The 21,501-nt window shown below is 37.0% G+C and overlaps 1 protein-coding gene across 1 annotated transcript in view; it reads left to right on the forward strand.

Annotated features, from left to right (window-relative positions):
- FTO (FTO alpha-ketoglutarate dependent dioxygenase) overlaps positions 1 to 21,501 on the forward strand; it is a 238,135-nt gene that overhangs the window by 35,687 nt on the left and 180,947 nt on the right. Inside the window, exons 2-4 of the mRNA XM_032195753.1 lie at positions 5,915 to 5,992; positions 12,531 to 13,191; positions 19,934 to 20,077. Coding sequence (XP_032051644.1) covers positions 5,915 to 5,992; positions 12,531 to 13,191; positions 19,934 to 20,077 — 883 coding nt within the window. The remainder of the gene's footprint in view (positions 1 to 5,914; positions 5,993 to 12,530; positions 13,192 to 19,933; positions 20,078 to 21,501) is intronic.

Consider the following 21,501-nt stretch of genomic DNA (forward strand, 5'->3'; position numbering starts at 1 on the left):
AGGACATCTAGTCAGCAAAAAGAGGCTGTGTTTGAATGATTTATCACTTCAAATTTCTATTATAATTACTTACGATAAACAACGTGTGACTAATCTATGCTCAACTGGGTAAGAAAATTGCCAGTTCTGTTCCATTAGCTGCCATGGGCCTAAAGAACAGTGTTCCTGTAGGTTAAAACAACAATTAAGGGGCACGTAACACATCAAGGTGGGGAGAGAGGGGTTACGATTAGCAGAGATGCTTTACACGCATTGCCAAGCTGCTTCAGTGCATAAATTACCTTTTGGTTCAGTTACATCAGTCGGGTCTGCTGTGCATACGCATGGCCGGTCCCTGTGTGTCCCAAAACTGGGCCTGCAGATTTATGAGAGAAGGACGGGCAGGAGAGGTTGAAATTAGTAAGCAAAGGCAAACAGTACCTTCACAGGGAAGATATCGAGCAGTCTTTTAGACAGCTGCTCACTTAGAAATTGGTCTCTGTGTGCATTACAGCCCGTTACGTGGCTTTTCTCCTGATCAGCTCACTTAAACTGCGGCCTGCTGCTTCGGTAACTGGGCCGCGCGGCTGAGGCGTGTGGCGGCTGCGTTAAATAACGGCGCCCTGAGGTGGGGGTTGGTATGGGCTGGTGTCTTTAGTCATAAATAATGAAATACTAATGAGTTCTTGTCATTAATATGGAAACGTTTCTGGCATATAGCACCATGGGGCAGGCAGAAGAGCTGTAGGATGCAAAGTGCAGTGTAATATGGTCACGTTGCCTGCCAGTGGCTTTGATGGGCTGGATTATAGAAAGAATGTAGCATGGACAAGGCTGTTGGTAAGTCTTGAGTATAATGAAGGGTAATCTGGAAATATAACTTTTTCATGTGAATAAATGGTGCTGTAAAATTGGCCGGTCCCTTAAGATCTTTTAATGAGTGGCATTTGCAGAAATAATTTGAAGGAAAAAAGTTCTGAAATCTAATATATGTGATAATGGAGAAATAAAAGCTGTAATAGTGCACTTAAAATGTATTTTTTATTACTCTAGGTTCGTTTCTGACATAACTGGTTTTAGTGAGCCACTTGAATGATCTTGGTTGCTATGAAGTTTTAATAGCTAACACTTGGAAAGCCTCATAGTTTAAAGAAATGTCAACTTCAAAAATCACATTCCTGTCTTGAGTAACTATCCTGAATTTGATCTTTTTTTTTAATTTAAAGATGTGAAAGTATGTTAGGGGATAAGGTTGTGCAAGTTCCTGTAAAGCAGTGGCTTTTTTTCCTAGATGGGGCCTTAGTATTATCACAATTCTGACCATATAAAATATTTATAATCTTCTTCCCTTATAAAGCCATTGAGCTCTCACTTCAGAGCACTAACACTTTTCTTCAAGAACAGCTTGAGGTAAATCCACATATCTAATGTAAAAACAGCAACAACGACTGCTAACCCAGGCAGACCTTACTGCGTGTCCTCCTGTGAGGAACAAGGAGGGGTTTATGGAAACCGAGAAGTTTGCATCTGAGCTTGTGGTTCAGAGTTCTCTGTCGTGAGACTGCGTTCCGAGTAAGGCCTGCCTTGCAGTCCCCGATAACCTTTTGGATTGCACTGAAGACAACAAGACTTAAGTGTCTGGACTTTACTCATTGTCATCCTGCATCAGTTTTCTCAACAGTGTAAAATTGGCATGAGACAGAGTACAGAAGATGGCTGTTCCCCACTATGATGTGTACACGAAAGCATTGCAAATAAGGAATGTCTAAATGAGTCAAAATAAGTAATCGTAAGAATAAAAAGAAAAGAGGTAGATAAATGCAACAGTGAGACACTCATTTTGTTTGAATTATCTTCTTTCATGCATCTTTTCTATAGTGTGGTTCCTCTCTCGCTTTGCTCTGCACGATGCTGATTGTAAGGGGAAAGTAAATACCCTAAGCCTGAATGCAGGGTTGTTCGCATTCCCTCATGGGTTGGGAGTGCACATGTCGATTTTGAAATCCTCTCCTCTCTGTAAAATCTTTTTTTGGGGAAATAATAAGATGAGCCTTTCTAGAACAATGAGTAACAGGCATGTTTTAGGGGATCTGGTAGTTTGAATAAATTTTAACTGTTCATAAGAATGAGTGCTTGTTGTGTAACTAAAAGCTAACATCTCTAAATATTTCATAGACATTGTGTCTGTCTGTGTCTTAGACTTGTGACTGACGTCTTACATCTGCATGGGATGCTGCTCCAGGCCCAGGGAGATTACTTGGTGTAGAGAAGCTGATGTTTTCCCCTGAATTTGTGAGAAATGCAGGACAGCGGATAGCCCTGGGGGTTATCTTGGAGGCACATCCTACTTGCCTTGACTTAAGTCTGCCTGTGTGCATAAACCCAACTTCCTCAATAACTTCTTGAGTGCATTTTATGTGAAGTACTGGAAAAACAAACTTTGCTTAATGCTTTCAGTTTTGTTAGGCGTTAGGAATTGTTGAGATGCTATGGCCTTAAGCTTGTTTTCTGTACTAATTCAGGTAATATGGCAATACACTTCCAATACAGTTCTTTCTCGATGTGTTGTTCCAGCCAAAACAATGATCTATAAATTGGAAAGTGACTGTTGTCTTCTGACTTGCTTGGTGATGAAACTAAGTGGGAATTGTACGTTTGAAGCACAAGCCTTTGTAGCCTAGATATTGAACTCTTTGCCTTACAATTAAGAGAGAAATGAAACCTTTTGAGAACAGTATTGACACCCTGCAGGGAAATATGTCAGCTGCAAAAATTTTTACAGTCACGTTCCTTCACCAGAAAATGCCATTAAGTCTATCTTTTCCTTAATATTGCTTAATTTGAAAATAATGAACCATGTGCATATAACTGCATTTTGGCCTGACTTTGATATGTATTAGCTGTGTTTCTATTACTTTTCCTGCTCTGTAACATACAGTGCATTACTTCTATTACCATGAAGTTACTTGTGCAGGAAAAAAAACGTCCAGATTGGGCTTGAGAGATTCTACCTATTACTCTTCCACTTGCTGAATTTTACAACCAACCATCTCATTAGTATATCCACTTCTAGTAATAAACGGCACATATTGTTAATATCTAAAAGATATTAACAATATCTGAAAGATATTAACAATATAAGTTCATTGCATACTCTAAAATTGGGTATCAGTGCTTCTGGTACTCACTTCATTCTCTGAAAGCCCAAGTGTGACTCTTCAGAGGTTTCTTGAACAGTGCATGGTGTGTGAGGACATCACAGGGGTGATGCACACAAAATTGTCTTTTCACATGTTGGCATTGCTAAGCCACGCATAAAAAATCTTACTGGCATTTAAAGCATGAGAAACAATATTGATATCTGAATAAACTGTTAGGCTGTTAATAATTTTTCAAATGTTAAGGATACAATTTAAAAAATATATTTTTAAGATACTAGATACCTGCAAGTGAAGGCATTTTTGTGCTTAGGGGTTTACCTGTTAGAAGTGCCTATAAGCAATGCTGGTGTAACAGTTAGACTTGGCATCAGGCAGCCAGTATAGCTAGATCTTCAGGGTTTTTTTTGGAGGTATTTGAGAATAGCTTGATATTTTTGACATCTGTGTGACAGCTTCTTGCATAAGAGATGAGCAGCGTGTTATACCACCCAGCTGCGTATATTAGTCTGTGCATCAAGCTGAGGAGCAGCACTTAGCCAGATCTGACAATCAGATGGGAACTAGTACTGCCTATACACAAGGGTGCATTTTAATGTGGTGTGCATTTTGCCAACAGCCTGGTACTTGACAAAGAAATTGTCAGAATCTCTCTTCTTCCCACCTCTCTTTTTCCCCCAGTTGAGTCCATGTTGAAATGTAGGATTTCCTTCTGCAGTTTGTTTTACTTTGCGTATAACAAAGGTGGTTTAATGTGTTTGGTGATTTCATGCAATAAAATTGTAGCAATCTTTTTTGGAACATGCAGTGTATTAGCACATCATTTTCTGCCAGCTTAATCTAAATTTGCATTATGCTTGGTTTCACCGATGACTTCGTGTCAATATGTCATGTGTCCCCAGCGGAGACTAGAGACCTAGAGAAATCACATTTATAGTTTTCAAATTTCAGTGCTGCTATTGTCAGTGCTGGAAGAGTTGGTGAATGGCAGATTATGAATGTGGAGATGAGTATATGAGAACTGCCTGCTCTAATTTTAGTTTGGCTGAACTGATAGTTGTAAACCTCAACATTTCTACACTTCTTGCTGGATTTAAGTCTGTTATTTGCCTTGATGCTTAAATTTGAAGGAATTGTGAAATTTCTGCTACAGAATAGACTGTTTATTAATGCGCTTCATAGGTTTGCTATAGGTCAGAAGCACGTAATGTATAAATACTACTTTCTCCCTTTTTTAAAGATAGGTTTTTCCAATACTGACAAATTCTATTTACACCTGTATATAGGACGTATTAAACAGGTGTAACCCCAAAAGATTGATTATGATGAGGGAGATTTATGGTGATAAGTACAAAATACTGCAGCGACATCCAGTTGATGAAATAAGTAGCTGTTCCTGTATAATTTAGTTCTAGAAAAGTGTTTGTTATACCCCTGTTTTTAACCTATCTTGTTTTTTTCCTTTGTGTCACCACTTTATTGTTCTTTTGAAAACTGTATTCCATTTCTGTCTGGTCTTCCTCATACAATATAAGTTTTGAGCGAGCTGCAACGTCAGTTTTTTCTCCTGGTGATGTTTCTGTAGTTGAAAATATTTCAATAAAAATGAGAATTGGAATCCTTTTGGTGTCTGAAATATTCAAACACTATGGCAAACATAGTTTTATGATCTTGGAGTTGTATTTTTATTAGCAAGTTTTTGGTAATGATGGAAACTTGTAAAGAAACTGTCTTTGAAGGCTAAAAATAGAGGAAGAAATAAGGGGAAAATCATGTAATTTTTGTAGGGCAGTACTTCCACTGTAACAATTTAACACTTTTGTTAACGTCAGTTTGTACCATGTCAGTGTAGTGTCTGACCCTAGATGGATAAATGTGGATGGACTTGTCATGGATTGGGATTGCTCCACTACAAAAATCTGACAGCTCGTTTCAAGCTTCTCTTGCACTTTCAAAGTCCTTAGCTGCATACTTAACTCTGTAGTGCATACAAACATTTAAATTTTATTAGTAAAACATGGAAGAACAGTTTTTGGAAAACCAGGCTTTTTCTTAGCAATTTCTTTGCAGTAGTATTAACTAAAGATTGGTGGAGACACTCCTTCCTAAACAGGTGAAAAGGGAGTTAAGAGAAAAAGGGGCAGAGAGAACCTCTTCAGTCAGCTGGTTCTTAGCTCACCTACAGCATCAAACCAGAGTTTTGGTTAATCTACTGGGACAGCAGTTCTTGAATATGGCATTTAGAATATGTCAGGTTGTGGAGGCAAAAGTTTGCCGTAGGTGTTTAGTTTGGCTTTTTTTCCCCATTCGTACAGCCATTTCAGGAATCACTTCAAAATGTGGCCAACATTTAGGCTCATTATTTTTAATAAAGTATGCTATTATTCCATTCAGTGGAATATGAGCTTTGTACCTACTGGACCCACAAACTTAAACAGAAAAAAAAAAAAAGCTAAAAAAAGAAAGGAAAATCAAGAGTCAAAGTAGGAATAGTTCTGAAGATGAATTTTCATCTGTGTTATAAGGACTGATTACCTAGAGAATATAAGAGGAAAAATACTGATGTGCTCTGAAACTACTTCACCTGAATTACTGTTAAGTGAAAAAGCTTCACTGATCTCACATCCGTTTTTATTTATTTACATTTCCAGAATTGAAGGTAATAAGAGCAGTTACTGCATGTTTATCTTTTTAATACAACTGTTTTCATACTTAACTGTGTTTTTTATCTTGCTTTTTAGTCTAACTTCATGTTTTAATGTTATTCCTCAAAACAGAAGAAAAAGCTTCTTGAAGAACTTGGAGAGAGTAGACTGCCATATATGACACCAGCCAATGCTGACTTCCATCAGTTGGTAACGTATTACTTTTTAACTGTACTTGTTTTGAACTAAATTGTCTGTTTGGACAGAACAACAAATACAGCTTTCTTCTAGGAGACACTGTGAACACTGATGTGAAAAAAGTACCAACTCTTACAGTTCTTGCTTATGGCTGGTGAAGATAACATACTTTCAGATGGTGTGAAATAAGACCTGTAGCATCAGGATATTCGGGAATCAAAACTTTGTGAACTTACTTTATTTTTAGGATATTGGCCTGACCAGCTTTCAAACTCAGTCTTTAGCTTTCTTCCATGCTGGAAGCTATAGCAATATGTATTGGAAGATACTGAAATGAAAATCTGCATTACAGGAATAAATGTCTTATTTTCTATTTTCCTGAAACGTAACTCATGCAACAGTGAATCACTGTTTCTTATGCTTTGTTAAAATGTAGTACACATCACCATTCTTTTAATGTTTCTGTGACTTGTAAAGAGAATGCATTTATGGTTAGATGATGGCAAAATAAGAAAAATATGTACATAGAAATTATTATTTTTTTTACATAGTTCTACCTTTATACAATAATTAACCTTTGAGGTTTTGCAGAAAAAATGAACTGTGGAACTGGAATTAATGCCTCAAATGAAACCAAAAACAAGTGAAAATAAGCCTGGTAGCCCCATGAGAAGTAAGCCAAATGAGTGCATTGACGAGTACCATGAAATGAGTCAAAGAATATTCTGTATCTGTGTTGGATCTTCTCAGGTCAGCTAGAAACCATATGGCAAGGACTGCAAATTCAATCAGATCAAATGGGAGCACAGAAAGATAAAAAGCCTAAGAAAGAAACTGTTAGTTTGAACAGATACAGCAAATGTGTTTACATGACAGACGTGTCACCTGTCTTGTATTGACATATGGCCCAAAGATGTGTATGGTAGCATAAAAATGGGTCTGACTTTTCCCTTGCAAGGATGCATTTCTCTTTCTGCAGGATACCAAGGCCAAGAAATGTTTAGCGTATCTCACACTACAGAAAAAGGAAGATGTGATTTATTTTTTTTTTTTTTAGTTGGGGACTGGATTGCAACTAAGAAGGATAAAATCAGACTGTGGTGTTGTCACAGGATTACACCTGTGATATTGAGCAATCTGTATACTTCCCTTGCCTTTCCACTTTATTTGGGTTGTGAGGTGGTTAGTGAAAGCATGGTTCTCTGTATTCCTGCAGTGCTGACCCAGGTGGCAGTAAGATCTTGATTGGGATCCTTACCAGCTGTCAGAATGATGAGAATGCATTACTTGCTGTTAACCAGAAAAGCACTTCTGTGAGAAGAGGGCAAGCAAAAGTGTACAAGAGCCTAATGGAATTATACTTTTTTGTTCTCTTTTTAAAAAAGACATTCTTTTCAATCCTAAAACCATGTTCCCTTTCTGCTTTAAGCACTCAAGCAGATTATTGTTCTCTCCTTCATAGTCCTGTACTATATGCCCTTCTGTTTATTTTTTATCTGCTTTTGTCAAGAGATGCTACGCCCAGCATCTTTTACTTTTTTCCACCTTTTACATCTCTGTTCTTGTGGAGCTGACAGGAAAAGAGAAGACAGAGCTAAGGCTGCTCAAGTGGCATCTCATTTGCTTGGTATCAGGAATATATAAATACAGAACACAATCGGAAGAAGATAAGCAGAGAAATTGGACATGTTCAAGCCTTAATAGAGTTCAGATTCATTGTGTTTGCATTATGTAGACTTATACTTTCTGTGTAGTGTTTGTGTGTATGCTAGGTACTTTAAGTATATGTGATAAACATCACAACTTCTGCATTCTTATGGTAATTGTGAAATATTACTTTAATCACAGCTATAGATATCACAATTTCTGTGATGCTTAAATGTACTACACGGTGGTAGGATGAAGTTCAGTTTTATAGTCTGTCCTTCCAGGAGAGAACTTCTTTAAGAGCCTGCCCTTTATAAAGCAGTATGCTTTGAGTGTGTTGGAACAGTTATGTGGGATGTAATTCAAAACTACTGTGTACTAACAGGCATGGAAATGTACAATCTGGACGAAACTAAGTTCTGTCACAAGCAAAACTTCACTGACATCCTCTTTCAGTGCATGTCTTGCGTGATGAAGGATTTTAGTAATGGCCCCCACACCACCAGCTGAAACAATGTAATGTTTAACGCTGAGTATGAGCAAGAAAGCCTGTTTAAAAAAAAAAAAAAGCCAATTGCAAATATGTGAAGTAGATACTGTCATTTCATGATGTGTCAGTTTGCTTATCAAGGGTTCTTATTGCTGGTTTCCAGCTTTATCATCACTTGAGTTACCCGGTAGGTTGATTCTCTGCATTGAGTACCACTGTTGCAAGTACAAGCATGGCTCTGCTTGAAATAGTGTGTGTGTAACGTTCATATGGGGAATTCAGCGTCAAATGTGCCTTTTTTGCCCTTAGTTGCCAGTCACATAACCACTTTGTTCAGTGAACAGTGAATTGACCTTTAATACTTGCTGTCAGAGTTACAACATACAGTACATGATTCTTCCCCCTTCCCCATCCCCCAAAAACAACGAGGTGTCCAGTGTGAACCCGGTGCTCACCCCGTGCTCTGATCTCTTAATGCTTTCCTTATGTTAGACGTAGCACAATGACTGGTTGGAGAGTTAAAGAAGTCCAAAGTGTTTTCATGTAATGTGTCGGAAATATGTTTCCACTCCCTGACTTCTGAGATATCAGCGTGGTGTTTATTTAAGGTAGAATCTTCAGTACAACGTGTAAAACTTAATGATAATGTAGTTCTGAAGCGTGTAATCTTCAAACAGAACCTAAAGGTAACAGGCCTCTGACCTGACTGGCTGGCAGTAAAATGTGGAAGGCATTACCTCTGCACTTGGGGAGGGAAATGCAATGTTGCTACCTTTATCAAATCTGTGTGCTTCCTTTCTAGTACGTGTGTTCAGGCATTTAGTTGCTTTACATCACAGTGTTATTTCCCTCCTTCTGTTTGTAATAATTGTTTGGAATTTCACATGTGATTCATGTCAGAAACTCAGTGTATTTAATAATGTAAAAATGTGTAGTAATAATGACTTCTTAAATATGCCATAACAACCAGCTACCACATTACATATTCTAATCTGACCTGAGCACATCCTACATACAGAATTATTTAAAGAACTACTGGGATGCTCCTATAGAAGTGCCAGTGCTCTTTTAATACACATTTGCATAATGAAACAACTCGTGCAGCAATAATCTTTATACACCACAGCATATAATGTTGTTCAGTGTGATTGTGAAGTATGTATGGTCTCTGTCAACCTCTACCCCTACATCTGACTGTTGCTTGTAGCTGTAAATACTTCAGACTTGCCATTACTACTTTCAGTGGTTATTTTGTATGGATATTTTTCACTGTGTTGTTCAAAGGCTGCAAAAACAAAGCACTGATTGAAACAAATGAGACAGTTCGTGACCTCTGAAGGAATTGTTTCAGGCTTTTGGCAATTCTTTCTCCAGTTGATGTTCAGTTCTTTTAATGAAAGCTGGGATCCAGTATTTTGTGCTCTGGATTGTAGAGGGACCTTCAGAGTAGATACCTTCAATGATTTTCAGTCTTTGGTGTTCAAAGTTAAGCATGTAAATACTGTTGTCAGAAATTATTATCTGTAGATACTTTTATATCAATTTCTTTACCTTCTTCAGGAAGCTAGTTTTTGGAAGCCTTAAAAATGTGTAACAAAAGGGAGCTTCACTTTAAGAATTCACAAGCAGTGGTGGTAGCATTTATAGATAAACTAAGATTTATTATGTTTGATCACTATTGCTAAAATGGGCTTCCTTTTAGAGTCACCTTCTCAGTAGAACCACAATCCTATAAAACCTTCTCAAGTGTTGTTGGTTAACAACATGTTGTGATGTGTTTTCATGCAGAAGGAAATGTGCATACTGACTGCCTAATTTGTATTTTTTAAAGGCACCTTTTAAAATTATTTTCCTGAAAGGCAGGTATAAGTCTAACTTGGAAGTGGGAGTACTAGATAAAGTGGTTTTGAGTTGTACCAGCAGGACCCTGCAGATGTAAGCTAATGTGATGCTTTTGTGGTCGTGGGTTTAGTGCTGTTTAAAAGCATTTCATCTTTCTTATAAGCTCCCTTTAAGTATGGAAGGCTGCAACTACATTTGCAAAATTTTGGGATCAGTGTTGTGCATCTGTGAGCTCTTGCCCTGTTGCCCAGAGCTTGCAGGTTTCACCTCACCTTATTTCTTTTCCCACAACACCAGCGGTATCTTCCTTTCCTCAGGGCAGTGACCGACTTTCTGACAAAAGGAAACGTGTTGTGAGCGGTTCTGAGCTTCCAACGTACTAATTGACACCTGATAATTGACACGTTACAGCCTTTCCCTTACTAAGGGTATTAGTCTGTGTGTTTCTTTCATCTGTTAGTGTTAATGAAATAAGTAGGAATGTAGTCTATTTAATAACTTACTCTCTAGTCTTCATCTGGCTTGACAAATGGTCTCAGCAGTTGTTCCAGATGATTTACAGGCAGCCAGTAAAAGTTATGATGATGTAATACTCACTTTCTTAGAAAGCCATATTAATAAAATTATCCAAGACTTCTTGGAGTGGGCAGCAGTATTTCGCATTCAAAGCAAGATGCTGCTGCTGAGCAGCGCCGGGCTTGGCTGGGAGCTGCTGCGTGCCCAACCTGCAGAACTCTGAGCTCCAGCTGATAGCAGAGATGGCGCGGTCAGAAGAGGGTGGGAGGGAAGAGGATGTTACAGGTGGGGAGGTGGGGGGTAAAATAAGTTTGGAAACTTTTATAATTAAAAAAAGGAAGCTAATTGGTATATGTTGAGGAACGTGTAAATAGGAAGGACCAGAACGTCAGGGAATATTTTGAAGATAACAGAATGCAGTGCAGCAGAATGGTGGCTTTTTTGACATGCTACATTCTATTATATTTTATTTACTTTTTATTAATTGCATCAGTTTTATTTTTTAAATCAGTCTTGTTTGTTCTCCCATTAGTTGACAAATAATCTACACTAAATCAACAGACCTATAAATACCTCCAGCATCTTGGTTACCCTTTACAAATATTACTGCAGTATTAATCTTTTACTGTTTTGGAACTTTCTGAGGTTTGCGAATTAAGGGAAATCAGAGTTAACCATTAATGAAGTACTCTGACCAGGCCTTTTAAAACTTCTTCATCCAAACTGTTTAGGGCTGTTGATTAAACATTATAACTTACCAACTACAATAGTAATGGATCTGTAGTATTCTAAGAATTTCTTCCTAAATTACTTTCTTGTCTGCTGGTCACAGATTACTTCTCCTACCTTTCACTTCCTTGGTCGATTTTCTGCAGTTCCTAGCTTTTGGTTTATGTTTAATTCTCTTGGCCTCATTTTTTCCCCTTTGTTTTTAAGGTGCTTTTATCTTCCCTGTAAAATACCTTGTCACAGGTCTTCCTTCTTGATTTTGCGAGATTGAGTAGTTCAGAACTATTACAGGCATTTGGTTTGTAAGATTTTAGCCCCAGTGATTGTACATAGTACTGCTCTCAGATTTATTAAATCTGCTTGTTTAGGCTACTGAATACATGCGTCCTTTACTGCTTTGGACTTGATTCATATTGGCTGATGTTCAGTTGCTGTGATCCAGCAGTAAACACTAGCAACGTAAGGCTTAAGAGTAGAGAGATGGAAAATGCCAGACTTAAGAAGGTTCCAGTAACATAATGGAATTAAGAGCAGTGTAACCCAACCATTTGAGGTTGAGACTCTTCAGCATTGCGGTGATTTAAGAGATGGCAGAATGCAGTGACGATGTTGCCATCTAGCAAGGGGCTATTAAAATATTTATTGAGGAAGAAAGTAATTCATATGGTTTTGTCTGATTTTATGTCTGTTTCATATGCTTTTATCCAAGATGGTGCATCAGCAATTTATCGAATAGGTACCAGCAAAGTGGGTTTAGAGTAGGAGTGAGGCTGACCAAGTATTTCCGGAATACTTGAATAATACCTGAATACCTGAATAATGAAAGTATGGGAGCAGACCAGGGTGTCGGTCTTGTGCTGTAACTTCCCTCCAAGTACAAACAAATTCAACTGCAAGCAAAGAATTTTGATGGCTTTCGTAATCTCTGACATTCCAAAATGATGTCAGCAGAAAAGCTATGGAAGTGTCATATGGCTATGAAAAGACACAAAGCTATCTATACTGCCTTATAAAGTTGATCATAAAGCTGTAGATGTCCTTTGATACGTTTTGCAGTTTTAAGAGAGTGGAGTTGCTTTTAGATGACACTTTCTCAATGTTGTGTTGTGGCATTAGATATTCGCCCTGGTGATACTCCGGTTATAGGCTGCTGTGCAATATGTTGGAGTATGAATACCAAATAGCAAATACTAGCATCTATTTCTTTACTGTGTTTTAGACTCATGCTTGATGGTCTGTGAACTTATCCCTGTCCTTTCTTGAATATATGAAATACTTTGGCTCATGTGGAAAAATAATTTTTGTTTTTTTCGTTTTCTCTTTCAGTGGAAGACCAAGTATTCCAAGCTAGTTTTCAGAAAATCTGATACAGTACCTGAAGAGCTCCATCAGATGGTACAAGAGAGCTTTTTGACCTTGCGAAAGCATGATTGTTTCTTTCAAGATCTTGTTAGGATCAAAGGAAAAGATTTTTTTACCCCAGTGTCTCGTATATTAATTGGAAACCCAGGATGCACTTACAAGTACTTGAACACAAGATTATTTACAGTTCCTTGGCCTACCGAGGGTTATGAAATAAAATATTGCAGTCCTCAAATACATGATGCTTGTAAAGCATTAATCAAACTTAATGACTACTTGCATATTGAAGCAGTCAAGGCATTACAAGGACAAAATTTGCTTGAGTCCAAAGAAACTGAAGATACCCCTGTAATAGATAGGGAGCAAAACTTTGCTACTTCTCTTAGGGAGAAAGGGTCTGTCTCACAAGATCAAAGCAGTTTTTGTGTACCAGAGGATGACTTCACGAGTCTAAATAGCAGAACATCTTATAACGTGACTTTATTAAATTATATGGATCCTCTACAAATGCTGTACTTGAAACAAGAGCCTTATTTTGGAATGGGGAACATGGCAGTGAGTTGGCACCATGATGAGAATCTGGTTGAAAGGTCAACAGTTGCTGTGTACAGTTACAGCTGTGAAGGTGAGTAATGGGAGGTAGTTTAGTATGACTTGACTAGTGAAATAAATGTCTAAAATCCCTGAAGCTCTTTTATGCTTCCTTGTGTGTACATACAAAACCACATCTGCATGCTAGAGTTGGTTTGTCACTTGCATCTGAATACATTGTGGTCCTTAGGATTCCTATTTTTAAGACCTATCTTTGTTTCCCCTTACACCTTTGCAAAATATACCTGTGTTTACTGCAGCTGGCTCTAGCAGTAGTTCTCTGAGTAGATTTAAAAACTGCTGTAATTGACTTCCCGATTAAGAGCCAAGAAATCAAAATCTGTCAAATATCTATTTTAGGCTAAAACAGGAACGTGTCTGCTGTCCTTTAAAAATAGTTTATTACAGTTGAGATCACTTTGTGTTATTAATCATATACAGATGTGTTTCTGCTTTATAATGATTTTACTCCTGTCCTTTCCTTGGCAAGATCATTTTGGGTTATTCTTGTGTAAAACTACTACTATATTTACTTGGAAAGTATATACATTTTGTATCTACGTGCTGTAGTGCCAATTCATGTCTTGTGAAGGACCTGCCAACACTTCTGTAGTTTAGAAGAGTGCAAATTTTCCATTAGAAAGACACGTCTGACAGGGTTTGCAGGCTCTTACTTAAAAAACAATTTAAATGCAGTATTAAGGGGGAAAAATGTGCTTGAAGAGTCATTAAATATTTTTTAAAGTACGTTTTCTATTTTAATCTTTATTTAAAAACAGAAATGAGGATTTTTTTTCCTAGCAATTCTGAACAAAGCCTTGGATGTTTTTTAATAGCTTCCAGTTTTGCAAACATAAGATTAGAATTTAGACACTTGATATGAATTTGAAAATGATCCTTTATGTATCATAGCTTACAAGTGACTTCTAGTACTTCCAAAAAATCCTTTCTTTTCTTCAACACATGGGAAAAATTCACATTGGCTTTGGGTAGGCTTTGGCTGTAGACCATTATGTACAAATAATAGCTTATGCTTTAATGTGCTTTCTATTGTTAGTTTTGAAATGAAGGGTTGCTTTGTTACTTAACATTCAGTGGAAATCACCGTGTGTACATTTTCCTGGACATAAAACATCAGCTTGCTTAGCAAACTGAATGAAAAAGGATTCCCTAACCAGTAGCAGTGTCACATTCTTTTGTAAGTTTGTTTTCTCTAGCAAAGATGTTGCTGTCTTATGTCCAGTAAGTGTATTTTTCAGAAGTACTGTAGATACAGAAATTTCTAGAAACATGTAAATTAGAGAACCATAAACATGACAATAATAATAGTATTTGTGAAGATTTATGGTAGCATGCTTAAACTTTTTTACTTCAACATAAAACTTGCGGAGGAGAAAAAATAGTTGAGAGAGCTATAAATTAACAAAGAAGTTGCTATGTTTAGTCGTTACTGTGTCATTTGAGTTTGTTTCTTGGAGTTCAGCTGGTTAGACAAGTAATTACACTGTTTTAAAACCACTGCAAATTTTATGCAAGACTTGAATGACAAGGGTAGAAATGTCTTTGACGTATTTACACCAAAAATTATGTAGGCATCTATGTGTAATGAGTGTGCTTTTGCCAAGAAGTACAAGACGTTTTCCAAAAAAAAAAACCAAAAAAACATAAAATAAAAGTTTATTTTACCTGAAGAATTTTAAAATAATGGGAAAGCTTACAGAAGAGCTTTCCAACAATTTTCTAACAGTTATTTGTCACTTAAAAAAAAAAAAAAAAAAACACAAAGCAAAACACAGAATTACCCTAATTATTGTGACTAATTTTGCAGTGATTCTAAAAGTTTTGATCATTTTTTATTATGTTATATGAATAAATAAAATCATAAAAAAAATCTTTGGCAGGAGCTGGCAATATTAACAGCTCAGTATAGCTGGAGATGACCCCTTTTTAGGAGGAAAATAATTTATGAAGTCAGATCTAAATCTGAAGGAAGCTGAGCTTCACTTGGTAACTCTTGAGCATGGCTCAAATTGGTTCCATGAACTTTGGAGGAGTTAGTGCCACAGCTTATTGAAGATTGTTGTTAAACCTTTGGAGAAGTGTATCTTGACTCTTGTTCCTATTTTCCATAAATAAGTTTGCTTTTTATGCCAGTATCTTTTATTGGTATTTTGTCCACTGACTCAGTATTGAGTTAGCATTGAATTCTCTCTTAAGTGTATACACGATGACAGAGTCATTATAGTATATATAATAAAAAGAGTAGAGATGGTTGGAAATTTTTTGATGGAGCAGGTCTTCCTCAGAAAATGTTGATTAGATGGATTTTTAATTTTTTGGGATAAAATATGGATTCTGTAGGGAACTCCTACATCAGGCATGTAGATTTTGTTACAGCTGGCTTGATTCTCTTCTTAGCTAAGTTGTGCACATTTTGTCAGCCTGCTCTTCCCCTGGTTCTCTGTGGTCACTCAAGACCACCCTGAGTGAGTGGCGTCTCCTTGTCTGGGGTACATGGGGCTTGCAAAGCTTCATGGCAGTGCTCACCTCTCCTGCCATGGAGGCAGAATCCCCAGCTCTTCACATCTGGAACAGCAGGAGCCCTGGGAGTCGAACATTCGTACTACACCGAGGTAGCTGTGTGATGGTTTAGAGATGCACAACTCAGTTTATATGCCTTTTTTTTTTTTTTTTACTTCAGTTTGCAGTTTTGTGTCATTTGTTATGTACTCACTTCATTAGATGGCATTAAAGCAGTTACGACTAATTGAAACAACTTCATTTGCTTGTTCATTTGTTCACTGTTTGATGCCATAGTGAAAGTTTAATGTTTGAAACTTTGATCAGTATTAATTGAAGTAGAAACTGTTTTTAATATGCCAGAGAAGAAATTTGAGAGCCAACAAAAAGATACTGGAACAAGCTGATATTCTAATTACTATCACAGTTTATTTTCATGTTTCAAGTGTCAAGCTGTTTCATAGCAACTTGAAATGAAATGCATTTAGAACAGCAAGATGGGATAGACATTTTGCTCAGTGTTCATCTGAATAGTAATGATTTTTTACTTAGAGTAAAATACATAACAGCACTAGGTTAAAAGAAGATTATCAATTGTTAAAAATAGGCTCTCGTGGAAATTAAATATTCCCGATATGTGTGTATACTGTGTGAAAGTGCCTGAGTGGTAGTCATGGTGCATAAGGCATACCTGATTACAATCTAGAATGTGTTCAATTATGCTGTCACTAGCATTATTTGCAATTAATTTAATAATATATATTACCTAAAATGAATATGCGAGTAGAATTATAGAATTATCGGGTCTGTAACTTGTAGATTTTGGTCAGTTTGAATTTATTTTTTCAGTGAATCACATTTTTATTGATCAAATTACTCATATAGGAGTAGATTTGATCTCCCCCATTTACCGAGAATATATCATTCGTATTACCTGTTGATTTCTTGAAGTTTTTGACTATCACTGATTTTCATCAAATCACCTCTCCTTCAGCAAAGATGACAGAATATTCTTTGTTCTTGTTTTAGTGCTTTTAGTCTTGATATATTTGGACATAGTATTCTAGATGGAAATAGGTAAGAGCAATGTCAGCAAATATTTCCTTTTTTGTTTTTGTGAACGTTAATTGCAAGTGAGAGTTAAAATGTTAGTACAGTCTGATTGCTTGTGCTATGGCTTTTCAGTAATAAGGCAGATGGAATTACTCTGGATAGAAACTCATTCTTTCCCGCCAGCTACTGAAAAGCAAAGGATGGTCGGCTTTTTTCACTTACCTTGTATTTAACAGGTAGAAATTGTCATGGAAGACTGTACAAATTCCAGTGTAGAAAATTTCCCAAATGCTTTTACATTCTGGAAAAATTTAAATCAATCTGTAAAGTGTTGAAGTTAATAACAAAACTGGATGTTTACAGTCCTTGTTTGCAGCAATGCATTGGCATTGATTCCATCCTGTAAGAAATGATGTCTGATTTAAAATTACATTTAGGATATAGCTTGGCAGTACAGTTTCAGTTAAATAGAGACCATTTAGGTTTCAGAATGCCAAAAACCTCTAGGTTTTTGTGCCAAATAGCAAAGAAGCCTTTCGAGGCTACTTCTACTTTCTTTGCTGTGCAACAATAGCCAAACTAGATCCAGGAAAAAAAGAAAGTTTCATGTTGTTCTGTACCTATCCACGATGTGAACCTGATAAGATCAGGTCTGAGAGCTGCAGCATCTCTGGAATATGAGCTGTCTAGTTAAGGCACGGCATTGTGGCCAATTCTCTACAGCTACGTCCTCCTTCATGGCTCTATCCTTAATTACAGGTTTGAGCTATTACATTATGGCAAGCTTGTTACCTAGTTATGCTATTCCATTTGGGATGCAGGCACAAGGGTTTCTTGCAGGCCAAATTCTATAACTTTACTGAACAGAGTTCAAATTTGCAGATAGTTTTATCGTATTCCCATTAAGTGCTGCTACATTGGATCATTTCTATATAGTCTGCTCCAAAATAAATACATGTTCTTAAGGTGCTGTGTGTAAAGTCCACATGATTTACTCTCAAGCGCCTAAGGTTTAGATGCTCTGAAATGTTCTCACTTAAATGTGAGCTGTTATTATCTTAACACATACAACATCCAGTCATACTTGGTGTGACATACAGAATTTTAGAATACCTTCTTGTTGGGTAAATTTTGTCAGTGCCATCCAGAGATATACCACAAATGCTAAGGTGTTTTTCCCCCCTCTTGCTTCTGGAAGAGCTTGTATTTAAAAGCTAGTGTCAGCTTGCTTCCATTTGTTACCAAAATAGCATGGTAGGAGCAATCGGTTCCAATTGCTGCTGATAATTATAAGGTGCCATAATTGAGAATATAGAGAAAAGGAGTCTGAGCTACATTTGAACTCTGTACTTGAGCAATAAAAAATTTATCAAACTGCAAAAAATAAGTCATTTTAACGAGCACATTCCAAAGGTGCTGGATTTATGAGGAGACCCCAGGAAACTTTGATTGAAATTGCTGTCTCTGATTGTAGTTCTATATTTTATTGGTGCCATATTGTGAACAGTGCTGCTGCCAAAGTGAATGGGAAAGCAGCATAACAGAGAGAGTTAACCCAGAAAGGTTACCTCTTTTTATAATATCCATGATATATTGCATTAAAAATGCCTTGAAAGCCATCCTATTTGCAGTTTTCAGAAAGCATTTTTTCTTAAATTAAGTTACAATTTATCTGAGCGGGGCAGAAAATATGAAAGCCCCTCGAAGACTTTAGTATTGATTTTTTGGAGTGGTTGCTCACTCTTGTTTTCTCATTTGTGTGTTCCTTGACAGAAAGGCCTAGAGCTGCTCCTCAGCCAGAGCTTCAGCGGGATGAGAGCAGCAGCAGCAGGGGGGATCCGAGCGATGAATGTACAGTAGGACCTTTAGCTAAGGACTGTAGATTAGCTTTTTAAACTAGAGCAGATTGGCTATCTGCTTCCTGATTGCAGGCAATACTTAATCAACATAGGAAGTTAAGACACTTTATTCATTATTAAAGGCTGTCCCCAACAAACGTTGCAGTGACCACATGAGATGAATGACTTGAATATTTTGGAGTTGAGTTCAAGGTCAATTTTATGTGCGTGTATTATTACAGGAGGAATACGCATCTTTATTTTGGTGTTTGTTCTAGATTAAGCAAAAACAAAAATTATTACATAAAAGCATGCTGGGAATGGACAACAACATGGGGACACAGACTATTCCTAATGTATATGCAATTATTATGCATGCTGCTTTGGGACACAGGCTATTACTAACATACACGCAATTACTATGCGTGCTACTTTGTTGATGATTTCTAACAGTTGACTGCTGTTCTGTGCCAATTGCTTATTAAAACTTCATCCTTTCTCTGTCAAAATGCTCTGTTACATGAGCCATAAAACTGTTATGCCATAGCTCCCAAATACCTTGTTATAAATGCTGACTGTATCTTTCAATTTATACTGCGGTGAAGTAAGCTTATGAAAATAGTTCAGAGGGATTAAGCTCTAAATACTATTTTTATGCAGTGGATTACTTTTTCCCCAAGCTCTACACATTCGTGTTGCTTAATGATAAGGAAAGTGTTGTGACAAATGCATTGAAGCTTCATTGGCTCTCCCACATGTTATCTATCATGTTTGACTAATAATTTTGAGAGAGGAATGATAGATATGATTCCCAGATTCTCTCCTGTAGCTGGTTGCCTAGATAGGGTTTTGTGCGCATTTTTCACCTTACTTTGCCTCAGTTTGATTCAGTGAAATTGCAACTGTTAACAAATTCAATTGTTTAAGATGTTTTTGCAGTTTGACTTGAACTTATTTTTAGAAGTTATCTATTTTTACATCAGTGTTCTGGCTTTTTATTTTTTTTTCCTTGCTTGCACTTCTCTTCATGTTGTAGAAGTGGGCACAAACTACAACTCTCATTATGGGTACTTGAGAATGTCAGAATAACTTGGTGTGTTACAAACTTTGATTTACCTTTACTTTGTAGTTAACATGAGTTTTCATCTTAGTAATTGCAAGAAATTCTTGATTTTGTATGGCATTTTTATATCTGTGGTGTACTTTTGACTTTGGAGTTGTTGATTATGCAAGGTGGATATTTGAGAAAAGTTAAGACTGTACCAATATGGGATGTAATTAAGTTTGTATTGTTAGAAGACCAGATAATGTATTTTATGGTACTTGTCTTATTTCTTCATGGTGTTTTTCCTTTTATCGTTAAAGGTTCACCTGCTGAAGAAACTTATGATCAGAAACTGCAGGGAAGAGACCCAGCTGTTTGGCACGTAGGCTTGAAGGTAGCATGGGACATAGAGACACCTGGATTAGCAATACCACTTCGCCAAGGAGACTTCTACTTGATGCTTGGTAATTTTCAAGGGGCTAGGAAATTGAATGTTCTGTTGAAAACACAGAAACTGATACCTGAATGTAAACTTTCACACTTCTAGTTAAGACTCTCCTGTTTTAGCAAGACAGAGGATCTGGCTTGAGAACATAGTAAATTCTTCCTACCCTGCCCAATTCCATTGTAATTTGGGGAATTTTTTTCTTACAATATTTATTTTGCTTCAGAGAGGAAAAAAAATTGTTGAACGAGCAATTCCAACTGTACAGGCCAGACTGCAGAACATAAGTAAAGTTTTCTCAAATCTTGTGAGAAATGGAGCTCTCTCCGATCCTTTTATTTGTAGATTCCTTTATTAATGCAGTCTTACTAAGTTACTGTGAACTTCTATATCTGTATTGAACAAATTGGAACTATGTTGAAAAAAACACAACTTCCTGTTTTGAATTGGATTATGGATTGGCTACATATGATGTAAACTATGACTATAGCAGCCTCTAAATTGTTTGGCTCCATGATTCTTGAGGTGGCCGTTACACTAATCTGTGGATGTTTTATTGGTCACGAGTTTTAGACAAGAAGACACGACACTTTTCTCATTCCTCTACACTTCTCAATGTGTATATTCAAACATACCATTTCCCAGTAGTGGGATTATACTAAGATTGTAATGAACAAAGCTGTCATACTCTAAGAGTAAGTCTGTCTCATGTGCAGTGGATTTAAAAAAAATAAAAAAATTAAACAGAGCTCGTTTACTTGAAGCTGAGCTCACACACAGGTTTTCAATCCAAAAAGTTGAGGCAAGGATGGTGCATAAGGCTTGTTGACACAGACTTTTTTTCTTTTGGCTTGTGTTTTTCTGACCTATTTGTGTTTTAGCAAATCTAACTAAAAATTGCACAATCTAAAAATAAAAACAACCTTTCTGACATTGTTGTGTTTGCCTGTCAAGCCAAATCACTAGACACCTCTGAAGGGTGAGAGTACTTTCAGTGTTGCCTGTTGTGCCTTAGAAGGTAGATACTACGACACTTCCTTAGGTTGACCTGTCCCACTGCCAGCTAATTGGGCTGAACAGTCTTTCACCTATCTTCTGGCCTTCCAGTAAATATGAACACGTTTTAGTTAATATATGCAATATGTTTGGGCAATTAAAAAAGTGTGTGTAGGTAGCCTGCCTGTGCTCTTAAGTATGTTCAGACTCGAACCAAGTGTGTTAGATATGAGATCGTATGGCATGGTTGTGTACATGGGCCTCCCTTTTTTTGTATGTGGGATTACATAGGGTAGCAGCCTGAAGGGGAGACAGACATTTCTTAGATAGAAGTGAAGCTGAGGTGGCAACTAAACATTCCTAGAAAGGCAATTATTAATCCATTTCTGTGTAATACTGGTTGAAGGATCAAGTATGGCTTTCATCTCATCCTTACTGACTGGAAAG

This window comes from Aythya fuligula, chromosome 12, assembly GCF_009819795.1.
Source record: "Aythya fuligula isolate bAytFul2 chromosome 12, bAytFul2.pri, whole genome shotgun sequence".
Taxonomy (NCBI): Eukaryota; Metazoa; Chordata; class Aves; order Anseriformes; family Anatidae; genus Aythya; species Aythya fuligula.